Here is a 14,574-nt window from a genome sequence, read left to right on the forward strand (position 1 = left end):
TTGTCGGATAATCCATCCGTGCGTGGGCTCCATCGGACTTTTTTCCGTCGGAATGTCCAACCAACAAAGTTTGGGAGCTGGATATAAAATTTTCCGACAACATGATCCGATCGGACTTTGTCCGATCGTTTGTAGAGAATTCCGATCGGACAAAGTGCCACGCATGCTCAGATCAAATTACGAGACCAAAGCTATTGGCTACTAGCCTGAACGTAGTCCCGTCGCAATGACCGAACGTCATCACGTTCCAAACGATCGGATTTTCCGACAACTTTGTCCGACCGTGTGTATGCAACACCACTTTCGGACAAAATCCGTTGGATTTTTTCTGATAGATTTTGTTGTCGGAATGTCTGACCGTGTGCAGAAGGGTTTAAACACTCAACAATCCAAATCCCATTCATTCCAATGGCCCCTGTTCCCATGTAAGCTTTCAGTCGCCTGAAGCGAAACACCTGTCGCTTTTGAATTGACTTGAGCGTTTGACTTGAGCGCAGTGGCAGCTGGTGCTCAATTTTTTTTTTTGAGGGGGTGGGGGCAACAAACAAACCTGGCCCCTTCACTCCCCCCCATTGCCAAGTCGCCTGCCAGGGCGCACGCCAGCCCCGCACTTACCCCATCCAGGTTGCGGCTTCGGCAGCTTCCCCCCTGCATCTCCTCCCGAGTCCCGGAAGTTGCTTCCTCTACCGGCCAATCTGGTCTTAGGACACCCAGCCAAATGGGTCTTAGAACTTCTGTCCAATCGGGTCTCAGGACCCGCTTCCTGATTGGCAGGGAGGAGAAGCAGGAAGACATTAGTGAATATTAATTCGCTAATGTCACACAAGTGGGTGGGCTCGGGGCACCCTTTTTGAAGCCAACTAGAGCCTCAGGCTGAAATCCATGCGTCCGACACCCTGCATGGAGATTAGGGGCCCGGCACATGGATTAGCAGAGCAGCGCCTGTGCTCCCCTTATAAGCAGTTGCCACTGCTTGAGCAGTTTATGAGTGTTTTGTTGCTCGTTTCTGAAGCTGTATAACACTTGTAATACACTTCTAAAACACTTTAACCACTTGCCGACTGCCGCACACACATATGTTGGCAGAATGGCACAGGCAGGCAAATGGGTGTACGTATACGTCCCTTTAAATTTGCCGCCTATCGGGCGCACGCATGTGCCTGCGGGTCCCTCAAACTCGATGTTCGCCAGAGGCCCGCGATTGCGGTGTGGAGAGTAAACAAGGCATTTCCCTGTTCTACCTAGCAACATGACAGGGATCTATTGCTCTCAGTTATCGGGAGCAGTGATCTCTGTCATGTTGTAGTGAGCCAATCCCCCCACAGTTAGAATCACTCCATAGGACACACTTAACCCCTTGATTGCCCCCTAGTGTTTAACCCCTTCCTTGTCAGTGTAATTTATACAGTAATCAGTGACTATTTGTAGCTCTGATCGCAATATAAATGTCCCAAAATAGTGTCAAAAGTGTCCGATTTGTCCGCCATAATGTCGCAGTCCTGATAAAAATTGCAGATTGCCGCTATTACTAGTAAAAAAAAAAAAAATATGCCATAAATCTATCCCCTATTTTGTAGACGCTATAACTTTTGCGCAAACCAATTAATATACGCTTATTGCGATTTTATTTACCAAAAATATGTAGAAGAATACATATCGACCTAAACTGTGGAAGAAATTTGTTTTTTTATATATTTTTGGGGGATATTTATTATAGCAAATAGTAAAAAAAAGTTTTTTTTTTTTTTCAAAATTGTCATACTTTTTTGTTTATAGTGCAAAAAATAAAAACCGCAGAGGTGATAAAATACCACCAAAAGAAAGCTCTATTTATGGGAAAATTTTGTTTAGGTACAACATCGCTCGACCGCACAATTGTCAGCTAAAGCGACGCAGTGCCGAATCGCAAAAAATGCTCTGTTCAGGAAGGGGGTAAATCCTTCCGGGGCTCAAGTGGATAAAACGCTTGTAAAAAGCTACAAAAACACTTTAAAAAAACACCAGTAAATCGCTACACTCAGGTGTGCATAGAGCCCTATGCCCCATACACACGGTCGGACATTCCGACCACAAAATCTGTCAGATTTTTTTCCGATGGATTTTGGCTGAAACTTGTCTTGCATACACACGGTCACACAAAGTTGTCTGAAAAACCGATCGTTCGGAACGAGGTGACGTACAAAACGTACGACGGGACTATGTAGAGGCCAGTAGCCAATAGATTTGGTCTCCAAATTTATTCTGAGCATGCATGGCACTTTGTGCGTCAAAATTCTCTACAAACGATTGGAAAAAGTCTGATCGGATTTTGTTGTCGGAAAATTTTAGATCCAGCTCTCAAACTTTTTCTGTCGGAAATTCCGACAGAAAAAGTCAGAGCCCACACACGATCTGATTTTCCGACAACATAATCCGATCAGACTTTTTCCGTTGGAATTTCCGACCGTGTGTATGGGGCATAAGGGGAATAAGGAAGGATGCAGAAGGTAGAAGAGCTTACCATTTATTAGGATATATGGGTGGATACAGAAGGTGAAGAAGTTTACAATCTAGTAGGGTTAGAAACTGAGATGCAAACAATATTAGAGAGATCTTATATTTGGGGTCCACAAATGATATAAAAATCCAGGGCTGTGACTTACATAGAGGAAATCTACACTTGCATACACTTTTATGTTATAACATCAGCACTATAATAATACAAACAATAGTTACTGTATATCTGAAAATCCAATATAATCTTACTTGAAAAATCTCGTTTCATTTTGTGAGCGCTGCCTGTCTATTGGCCGCCTCTTTCCACAGTTTACTGCATGCTTTGCAGATTCTCATCATATTCTTAGGACTACATATCCCATGGTACCTTGCTGCCTGCAGTGATTCTTATACTGCCTCTTGAATCTCCTCTTAGCACCTCTGTAGGTCAGAAGGCAGGCTCTGTGAAATGTGTGGCACAGCAGTGCCTACCCACATAGTGCCTACATGCCACAGAATTCAAGGAAATACACCAATCAGCCATAAGATTAAGATTGCTGACAGGTAAAATGAATACCACTAATTATCTTGTTACAATGGCATCTGAAAGTGGGTGTGATGTATTAGGCAGCAAGAAAACATGCTGTTCCTGAAGTTGATGTGTTGCAAGCAGAAAAATAGGCAATGCAGTTTGTTGTGTATGGGGCCGCGTAGCCACAGGGTGCTGATAGTGACCTGTGTCCACAGCCAAAGGCACCTACAATGGGCACGTGAGCATCAGAACTGGACCACAGAGCAATGGAAGAAGGTGGCCCGGTCTAAAGAATCACGTTTTCTTTTCCATCATGTGGGTGGCCCAGTGTGCATCACTTACCTGGGGAAGAGATGGCCCCAGGGTGCAGTATGGGAAGAAGACAAGCTGGTGAAGGCAGTGTGATGCTTTGGGCAATGTTCTGCTGGGAAACCTTGGGTCCTACCATTCATGCGGCTGTTACTTTGACATGTACCACCTACCTAAACATTGTTGCCGACCAAGTGTATCCATCCCTCCATGGAATCTGTATTCCCTGATGGCAGTGACCTCTTTCAACAGGATAATGCTCTGTGCCAGTACAAACAAATGGCCACCGCCCTCACCTATAACTGGCCTTTGCAACAAGGAGCACATGGAAGGGCAATGAATATGGTGGGTGTCCAGTGCGCTCCTTTGCCTTTAAGGTAGGGTGTGCTCCCTCCAGGCTCACCTGGCCTCTGCCTATCCATTATAATGCATGTTCTTCCACTGTGGAGGCTCTTTAACCACTTCCCGACCAGCGCACGACGATGTACGTCGACAGAATGGCACGGGCAGGCATATTGGCGTACAGGTACGTCCAATATTCGATGCGGCCGTGCCGTCGGCGCGCTCCCGCGCTGGTCGGGGCCCCCGTGAGTCCGGTCGCGGGACCCGCGGACTCGATCGCCGCGGGCATCCCCGCGATCGTCTCACGGAGCGGCCGAATGGAGGAAATGCTGTATAAACAACATTTCTCCATTCTGCCTAGCAACTAGTGACGCTGATCTCTGCTCCATGTGATTGGAGCAGAGATCAGTGTACACTAAATGAAAGCCCAAGCCCAACCCCCCCACAGTTAGTAACACACCCCTAGGAACACTTAACCTCTACACTGCCACCCACTGGTTAACCCTTTCACTGCCAGTGTCATTTACACAGGAATCACTGCATTTATATAGCAGTGATTACTGTATAAATGACAATGGTCCCAAAAATGTCCGATGGGTCCCCCACAATGTCGCAGTCACAATAAAAATCTCAGATCACCGCCATTACTAGTAAAAAAAAAATAATAAAAAATTATTAATAAAAATGCTATAAAACTATCCCTATTTTGTAAACGCTATAACTTTTGCGCAAACCAATCAATAATCGCTTATTGTGATTTTTTTTACCAAAAATATGTAGAAGAATACGTATCGGCCTAAACTGAGGGAAAAAAATGTTTTTTTATATATTTTTGGGGGATATTTATTCTAACAAAAAGTAAAAAATAATGCGTTTTTTTCAAAATTGTCACTCTATTTTTGTTTATAGCGCAAAAAATAAAAACCGCAGGGGTGATCAAATACCACCAAAAGAAAGCTCTATTTGTGGGAAAAAAAGGACGTCAATTTTGTTTGGGAGCCACGTCGCACGACCCTGCAATTGTCAGTTAAAGCGACGCAGTGCCGAATCGCAAAAAGTGGTCTGGTCTTTGACCAGCAAAATGGTCCGGTCTGCAAGTGGTTAAATTTAGAGTTAGGACTACAGAAAATACTGGGTTGCCTTGAGGGGCCTCTGCAGCTTACGCATGTATTTTAAATGTGTGCAAACGAAACCCCCCGTTTTGAACGCAAACTGTTAGATGGACAATTTGGTTGGACGCAGGCTGGTCGGTAAGTTGAGCCGGAAACTTCTTTGGTTTTGTTTTAAAGCTCCCTGCCACACTGCAAAAATGGTTCAAGAATGGTTTGAAGAACACAACAGGTTTGAGGTGTTGACTTTTGGCCTCCAAATTCTCCAGATCTTAATCCAAAATGAGCATCTGTAGGATGTTCTGGAAAAATAAGTTCGATCCGTAAATGCCTCACCTCACAACTTACAGGACTTATAGGATCTGCTACTGATTGCTTGGTGCCAGATACCACAGCATACCTTCAGATGTCTAGTGGAGTCCATGCCTCGATGGGTCAGGGCTGTTTTGGTGCAAAAGGGGAACCTACCTAATATTAGGCGTCATGCCTTGCACTGGAGTGCTTGTTAATAATGGTAGCAGACCACCCACACATCCTTTTCTCACAGCACAAAACCCCCCCGAAGAGGAAAATAATGTCTTATGGTTTATTCAAAATTGTGTAACTACAGATCATTGGGACCCATAGCTAAATTTTGATGCCCCCCCCCCCCCAGCGACCTCCCTAGCGTCACTGATCTTAATCAGAAAGTATGTCTCTATCAGGGAGAAGTATCAAGATAATTGTAGACATAGTCACTACACAACTACTGTAAGGACCATGTACTGCCTGCCATACAAGTTATTAGCTGTATGCAGCCGGGGTCTTGTACAATTGGCTGGGTGTGCATGCACAGGCAAACAACAATACTAAGAAGCACAGCCATGAACAACAATTAACTAGTATGGCAGGCTATACACGACACTTGTGACTTCCCAGGCATGGGTAATAATGAATCCTTCACAGCTAACCACTCTGTCCTTGGTAGCTCACCAGGCTTTGCCAGCATCTTGAGGCTCTGGTCCCAGCTTGCAGCCCTTTTGTAGTTCTTGTGCCACCCTTGGGGGCCCTGCAGACAATAATCTATATTGCCCTGTTATAGCACTGATTTCTAGCAGCCTCAAGTAAAATGTCCGTCTACGGAAGCATATTCTCAGTCTCTGACCATCTCCTGTACCATGTCTGCAACCTCTGACCATCTCTTGTATCATGTCTGCAATCTCTGACCTCTTGTATCATGTCAGAAGTTTCTGGCCATCTCTTGTCTCGTGTCAGCAGTCTCTGACCATCACTTCTATCCTGTCTCTGACTATCTTATGTCTCATGTCAACAGTCTTTGACCATCTCCTGTATCCTGTCACCAGTCTCTGACCATCCCATATCTGCAGTCTCTGACCATCTCTTGTCTCATGTCAGCCGTCTCTGACCATCTCGTCTCATGTCAACAGTCTCTAACCATCTCCTGTATCCTGTCATCTGTCTTTGACCATCCCATATCTGCAGTCTCTGACCATCTCTTGTCTCATGTCTGCAGTCTCTGACCATCTCATGTCTCATGTCTGCAGTCTCTGACCATCTCATGTCTCATGTCTGCAGTCTCTGACCATCTCATGTCTCATGTCTGCAGTCTCTGACCATCTCATGTCTCATGTTTGCAGTCTCTGACCATCTCATGTCTCACGTCTGCAGTCTCTGACCATCACATGTCAGCAGTCTCTGACCATCTCTTGTATCATACTCATAGTCTTTGACTATAACAACCAGATATAACATTAACCAGATCCCAGGAGTCATTATCCTACCTGTAGTAGGCAGTGAATGCCTGGAACCTCATTGATTGGTATGGGCAACACAGACATTTTACCTACTCCTTTTCCCTAATCTTAAGTCAGAAAGAATTAAAGGTATTGAGGTCATTAATGGATTGCAGATGCAGCACATCTATTGCCCAGCAGGCAGTATATGATTACAGCGCCCTTCTGGCAGGGATATTAGTACGAGGCTTGATTTGGCTTGCAGCTGTCTTATTCTTGTTAGGAGACATTTATCCTGTGCCTGCTGGTGTTTGATCTTCTGTTTCAGGATATCATAAAGAATGTCCAATAACAGCAACAGAGAAAGAGAACCACAGCAAACCTTGGACCCGGCTCAGCAGAATCTCCCATGAAATGCTAATGAATCAGGTTAAGATATTGTTAAAGAAAGATTCCAACGTAATTATTTATTTACTTTAAAACAGTGATCTCCAAACTGCGGCCCATGGGCCAAATGTGGCCTTTTGCTTGCTTTTATTCTGACCTCGGCACTGTTTTTCTCGCTGATATGAGGCATTATTTCTCCCACTCCCACCATTGATGAGGCACCTTTCCTTACACAGACACCAACATTGGGGCACAATTCCTTCCACTGACACCACTGATGAGGCAACAAGCCTCCCACTGACACCAATGATGGGGCACTATTCCTTCTAAAGTCATTGACAATAGGGCACTATTCCCCAATAGGGCACTGATATAAACGATAGGGAACTATTCTTCCCACAAACACCAACGTTGGGGCCCTATTCCTCCCACTAATACCAATGATAGGGTACTGTTCCTCCACCTATTGGGCAGAGGTGTTATGCAATTTTTTTACTCCCACTGACCACTAAACCTGAGACATTGTCTATTCCCACTGATGCTGGGGAATTTTCTACTCCCACCGGCCACAGTCTGGCCCCCCTGAAGTCTGAAAGACAGTAAACTGGCCCTTTGTTTAGATAGTTTGGAGCCCCTGCTTTAAATGAAACACCAATCTCTTGGCCAAATACATATGCAATGGGTGTACACAGTAACAGAAACTCTAAATTACGATCAAGGGTCTAATAAGAGGGGTCGACCCTTTGAAGCTGGTAATATAAAGAAGCCTATTATAGGAAATATATAATAACCACACATTTTTGGAGACCTAACAAACACACTTGTTGGCCTTCTCATTACTTAACTATGAAGTTGCTCTCCCTCTTTGCAGTTATGATGGCCTATTCTCTTCTAGGAAGGCTTTACGTAAGATTGCGAAGGGTGGTTGTGGACATTTGTGCTTATTCAGCCAAAAGAACATTTATAAAGTCAGGTATTGAAGCTGGATGAGAATCCCTGGTTCCTGATTGGAGTTCCAATTTATCCCAAAGGTGATCATTGGGTTTAGGTCAGGGCTTGGTACAGGCCATTCTACACCAAACTCATAAAACAATGTCTTTATGGAGCTGGCTTTGTACACAGGGGCAAAGTCATGCCTAAACAGAAAAGGGCCTTCTCCAAAATGTTGCCACAATCTTGGAAGAGATCAATTGTCTAAAATGTGTATGTTGTAGCATTAACAGTACCCATCACTGGAAACATCTGAACTCACTAGTTTAGAGTAGGAATCTCCAAACTTTCTAAGCAAAGGGCCAATTTCCTGTTCTACAGGCTTTAGTGGGGGGCAGATTGTGGCCAGTGGGATTAGAAATCTCCCGTCATCAGTGGGCATAAACAACACCCCATTATTGGTTTTAATGGAAGAAATAGTTCTCCATTATTGGTATCGACGGTAAGAATAGTGCCCCATCAATGGTCTCAGTTGATGGAATAGTGACCCAAGGGCCAGATAAAGGCAAGCAAAGGTCCACATCTTGGCCGCAGTTGGGAGAACACTAGTTTAGAGGGCTATGTACATAATTCAGCCATGTAGTGGACATTGGTTTTCATTATGTACCTTGTTACTTGCCTGTACATATTGATCCTTTGCCTTCAATGCTTTCTAAGTGACTGACGTGAAACAAGTATGTTGCATGTGAAATCACCTGATCATCTCCTACGCCAGGCGGTCACATTACTATGTACGTAGGCATTTAGTCACGTGATTTCAATTTTTAGCAGATATACACTATGTAGAGTGTTGGTCTTCTCTTTTCCATGAGCATTATTGCATGGGCTGTGTGAACAAGCCCTAAATATCAGCTGGTGCCCTGTATGGTGATGCTTGGAGTGTTGGATGATCCTACATGAATCAAACGAGTACCTCTCTGTGATCCACTGTGCAAGTCCACTCTACAACCAAAAGTGGTCTTTGTAATGTACAGTTGAGGTGGATCTATCTGTGAACATATGCCTTACATGACCTCTTTATGGTTTGAGAGTCTTGTAGTTCGGGCAAGCCTCTTGTGAAGCATTTGTGGTGGAGGTTTGCTCACTAGCCTGGGATGCACAGTATTGTCCTCTAGGTGGATAGTTGAAGACAGGGGTCTCAAACTGACGGCCCTCCAGCTGTTTGTGAAACTACAAGTCCCTTGAGGCATTGCAAGGCTGACAGTTACAAGCATGACTCCCACAGGCAGAGTCATGATAGGACTTCTAGTTTTGCAACAGCTGGAGGGCTGCCAGTTTGCGACCCCTGGTTTAAGAAGACACGTGGACTTTTTGTTTATTGTACACTGTTAATTTCAATATTTTACACATTGGTGTTTCTCGTTTAGCACATTTTTATTTATACAGTGCTGAGAAAAAGTATTTTATACCCCCCCCCCCCATTTTATTTTTGCAGATTTTTCACACTTAAATGATTCAGATCATCAAACAGATTTTAATATTACACAAAGACAACCCAAGTATATACAAAATGCAATTTTAAATGCTGATTTTATTTTTTAAGGTAAAAGAGCTGTCCAAACCTGCCTGGCCCTATGTGAAAAAGTAATTGACACCCCCCTCCCTGATAAATCAGGAATGAACTGCGATTAACCACATTTCTCTTGCCACAACCAGGCTCGATTACTGCCAGACCTGTTGAATCAAGAAATCACTTAAATAGACGATGACTGATAAAGTGAGGCGCGCTAAAAGATCTCAAAAAAGAAACACGTCATGCCACGTTCTAAAGAAATTCAAGAACAGATGAGAAATAAAGTAATTGACATTTATCAGTCTAAAAAGGGTTACAAAGCCATTTCTAAGGTTTTCCCTATAGTTCTACTTTATGTCTGAAATGTCTACTATGTAACACCCAGGGAACTCTGATGACCCAATTATTTTCTTAGTAAAAAAAAAAGATACGCTGACAAAGACTGTGAGGTTTTATCTTGTTTATTGAACAATTCAAATACAAGCCTTGTTCCTCATGACCACAAGGTTACAGAGAGGCCTTGGTCTACCGCTTTGATTGTAGGGGCAATAGGGGCAAGAAGGGAAGCCAGAACACAAAGCATAGGAGGGGGGGGGGGTATAATAAGGCCCTTGGCATAATGAAGGCTTTCTGTTTACATGGGTATAAACTACAAAGATGTCTCAGATGTTGGGTGGACCGCTACCGAACCACCCCGGAAACATAGATCATTGAGCCCTGTGCTTTACACTGTCCACATGCATGCATCGAATTCCTCTATGGTGGGTTTATCGTGCATTTGGAGAAGCAGACAGGAGTCGTTGTGATAATTATGAGCAGTTCAGCTCCTGTGGGCCCATTGCAAACATTACCCAGAGAACATCTGCTGCAGCATCCATGGTGGGCCCCGTCATGGGCGGCTGTTGTAATCTGCATTCAGCACCAACTCAGAATAAAAAAAAACATAGAAAAAAGTGGTCCTATGCTGTCCCATTTGATGTTTAATGCCATTAAATCCTTCATCATGAATGTTGCTATTTTCACTGGCAAAGCTTTCAGATTGTTAAGGGAAACTCAGTGCATAATAAGCCCCCATGTACTTAAATTTGGGAACGAGGGGGTAGGGTAAAGGGAAAAATCTAAAATACAAGTGCAGTGACCATAGCAGTTGATGTTAAATCACTCAAATATGAATTTTGATTGGTCACAATGGGTAACAGTATCTTGCATATTGCTTAAATCGATACAACTAATTACCCAAAAATGTCATTGTGGTAGCACTATGTTATGGTGTAGATTAAATTCTGCATATAGCCTATTGGTAAGGTCACAAGACAATTAAAAACTATTTTAATATTTATATATAACCATTGTTTCATCTATAATATAATTCGAGGACCGTACACCTGATAAATATTCAGATAAATTATTGCACAAGTAAAATATTATTTAATAACACTGTTCAAAAAGCACTTAGGTCCTGCAGATCTTAACAACCAATCAGGGGTCTAGTTTCCGCCAGTCTGGCACGCTGGCTTGCGAAAACAATTATGATTAGTCGATATTACATCACAGTTCTGTTGTCTGTTTGGTAATGCTAACAGCGAAATAAACTACATGGTAGTGTTTTTATTTCAATGAAAATGACTTAACTGTAGGGTTTATGGTCAATGTCCAAGGTTTGTGCCATGTTAGCGCTAGCAATCCATGGCAGCCATTAAGGGTCACATTTTGCTTGCTATTCAAAAAAAAAAGCCTACATCTGATTGGTCATATGTTGTAGCCCTTTTATTTTCACTGGGGCTTACATAATAGAAAGGGAGATTTGACCAACCAGACAGCTAGCTTTTATCCTAAGAACCATGCTAGCAATGATTGGCCATTATGGGAAACGCTTTATTTTTCTTTTAGATTGATCTAAATAAACTGGTTAAATGTTGCAACCTATACAAGTATTGATAATTTCACAAAAATAAGTCACATGATGAGTGGTAAATATATATATATTGTGCCTATAAAATTATTTGGGGGTCGGGTGTTCTGAATACAGTGCACATACACGTATAGATATATATAATTTTTTTTTATATAGCTCTCTTTATATATCATTTGGACACATAAAATATATAGATTTATAGCTATATGACTAAACATTGACATCCATTCATTATATGATATATGGTGACACCACTTGGCCAGTTCTTGGCTTGCCAGCCATTGTGGAACTGCACGTCCCATCACGCCATGTATAGAGTCGTACTGTATAGTGGCTGAGTTATGACAACCAAAGCAATATCCCATAGCACCCAACACACTCGCCACCACCCAAGGTTCATCCTCTAAGTACATCTTAGGGTTTCTCCTTAAAACTGGAGGGTCAACATCTGCAACCTCTGTGTTGGGAGGATTTGCATGAATACAATTCTTACATAGAAAGATTACAGCTTGGCTCCTTAATAGCTTCATTATGGTCACTATGGGTGGGGTTGGAAGGTTTAGGTTTACTCAAGGCAGCATCTGCGGTAACGTGAGGTCGAGTGCTGGTGTGTGTACTGCTCAATATACTGGCTTTTTCTCCTGAGATCATGGTTGGAGGGCATCAGGAAGGCACTTTGGAAGCCCCCTTTTAAAACCTTTGTGAGCACTGCCAACACACTCCATATTGCACTCCATTAAAACCGGTGAAGAGGAAACTAATTTTGATCAATTTTAAGGCCTACTTGAAGGGAAACATTCTAGCTATGGCCATTCATCATGCTGCAGCTGTAATAATTTGGTCAGTGTAGGATTGGTGCTGGAATAAACGTTTGAGGGAACTACCATTCATTTTATTTGCTTCTTGGGAGGACTGTAGCATTTCAAAGTTACAACTGAAGTTAAGAGTTTGGTCGGGGTGGACAACAGCTTCACTTTTTCATACATCAGCCTCATAGACAGTCCAGTTCAAGTAACCTTGAACCTGATGACATGTTGGTGTAGGACTGGACAGTAAAATATGGCTTCCACTTGGCCTAAGTGGCCTGTCGGCACCTAGCTCCCAGCTGGCTGGCATTGCATGGTAGGTATTATGGTTCAGCACCTGCAGAACTGCCCAAGCGGACTCACCCAGTTAGCAAGCATCACATATAAAAACCACAGAAGATTTAAACTGGTTGGTATGGGCAACAAACTCCAACCAGTCAAGAGCTTTTCTCTTCTAAGCTGCCTTAGCAAAATGGCTGCTGCAGCCTTATGGGCTGCTAAGGGCAGCAGATGTTTTTATCCATTCCATTTTCATACAGGGTTTGTATCATGGGATAGTTTAAAAGCAATGATAAAGAAAGTATGATCACGAGGTCCACTCAAAGCAGTTATGGGTAGACACAGTCTAGTGGGCTGAATGATTTACCGGCCTTTTACATCTCTAAAGGGACACCCATGGCAAGATCTCCTTGTTACTTATAACCGTAACTATAATAAAAAAATAACCAAATATTCAGAGAATAACATGAAACTGATGCAGCAGAAAGGCGTAGCTGGGAATCGGGACATACAGAATTTGCCTCTGGTGTCCTCAAGAGATATAAAAAGGCATTTCACGAACTGACCTGTCCACCACGTGCGCCCATCAATTAAATATCAGTTTGGGTGGACTTACCTGTTAAAGGGGCACCGTGGCTTTGGCATGAGATGGGGTGGAGGGGTTGGTTCCTTTAGGTTCTGACATACACAGCATCACAAATAAATACAACATACATAAATCTCCCTCAATATATATATTAGAAATATGTATATATATATATATATATATATAATTATATATTTATATATATATATTTATATCTTTATATCATCAAACACTATATACAAATGGACATGCGGAAAGGGAAAGAAGGAAGGGTCACAGCATCGTACAGGGATGAAAAATGCCCCCCCAAGTTGAAGGACTTCAGGGAGGGGGGTGGAACATACAGTACATACAAGAGGCAGGAACCATCACATTGATTGATGTCAACAATGTCCATAAGTGTGAAGTGGTTCTACAACCTATGATTGAGTGTGAGTGTAGTGATGTCACAGTAATGATACAATGTACAAAAACTCCCCTGATCTTCGCACAGGTGGCCTGAGGGACGGTGTGGTGATGTCACAGTTTGCCAGTGTTTCTTGTTTCCTTGCCAGAAGAGCAGGAGAGTCGACGGGCGATGGTGATGTGATGTCACGGTGATGTCACAGCTCACTGCAGCGCTCCTGCTTGCTGTAATGGTCAAACTGGTTCTTCCAGCGCATCATGTAGGCACTCCAGCGGTGGAACTCCACCTTCCACTGGCGTTCAGCTTCATCGATGTTATCTGCGAGGGGGGAAAGAGCAATGGAGGGAGGATACAAAGTAGAAGGGAGGTGGGACAGAGACAGAAGGTAAAGTCAGGACAGAGAAGAAATAAATGAAAATCACTGATTCAAGTCTGAGGTAAGTTTCTTAATTTTCAAGTCTGGAGATAAAATGGTGGATAGGTTGGATGTTGGTTGGTCTGAAAATCAGTAGTCTGAGGCAGCAGTAGTCTATGTTTATTGCCACATTATAATTTCATCATACAGTCTCCTTGCGTAGATGGCTAAATGCTGCATGACTTCAGGTGCATTTAGCTTCTGGTTTAAGATGTTGATGAGCTCCTTTATGGACCTGCAGACCTCCTTCTGATCTGCAATAAATTGCATGGGGCTCTTTCACATTTCCTTTAACTTGTATGTAAAGGAAAACGTTCAGACACTAACAAAAGTCCTAGATTTGCCAAAACTTGTGTAGTGCAAAGGGCCTACCCGAATGGATATGTTCTATAAGCTAAAAGGTATGTGAACTCTCCTCCAATTGATTGCGTTGGGGTGTTTCCATTGAAGGGCACTGTGGATGCCAAAGCATTTTGGACAAATTGCACAGTTCCAACCTTGTGCAATTTAAAAGGGGGTGTGGACTGGATAGGTGTGATGGTCCAGTGTTCAGAGAAACTATATTGTCAAAAGTATTGTGACACATGCCTTTAACCACTTACAGACCGGACCATTTTGCGGGTCAAAGACCAGACCACTTTTTTGCGATTCGGCCCTGCGTCGCTTTAACTGACAATTGCGCGGTCATGCGACGTGGCTCCCAAACAAAATTGACGTCCTTTTTTTCCCACAAATAGAGCTTTCTTTTGGTGGAATTTGATCACCCCTGCAGTTTTT

At 43.1% G+C, this 14,574-nt stretch overlaps 1 protein-coding gene across 3 annotated transcripts in view; it reads right to left on the minus strand.

The window, feature by feature from the left end:
- Window positions 1-14,574, minus strand: part of ACHE (acetylcholinesterase (Yt blood group)) — a 212,294-nt gene that overhangs the window by 54,397 nt on the left and 143,323 nt on the right. For 2 of the 3 annotated variants that reach the window (XM_077470504.1, XM_077470503.1), the window contains exon 4: window positions 9,836-13,700. The exons of the other annotated variant lie outside the window; for it this stretch is intronic. In XM_077470504.1, the coding sequence (XP_077326630.1) occupies window positions 13,579-13,700 (122 nt within the window). In that variant the 3' untranslated portion in view covers window positions 9,836-13,578. Of the gene's footprint in view, window positions 1-9,835; window positions 13,701-14,574 lie in introns of those variants that run through there. 3 annotated transcript variants of the gene reach the window in all.

Source organism: Lithobates pipiens, unplaced genomic scaffold (genome assembly GCF_037356315.1).
Source record: "Lithobates pipiens isolate NorthernLeopardFrog02 unplaced genomic scaffold, aLitPip1_a1.2 Scaffold_8, whole genome shotgun sequence".
NCBI lineage: Eukaryota > Metazoa > Chordata > Amphibia > Anura > Ranidae > Lithobates > Lithobates pipiens.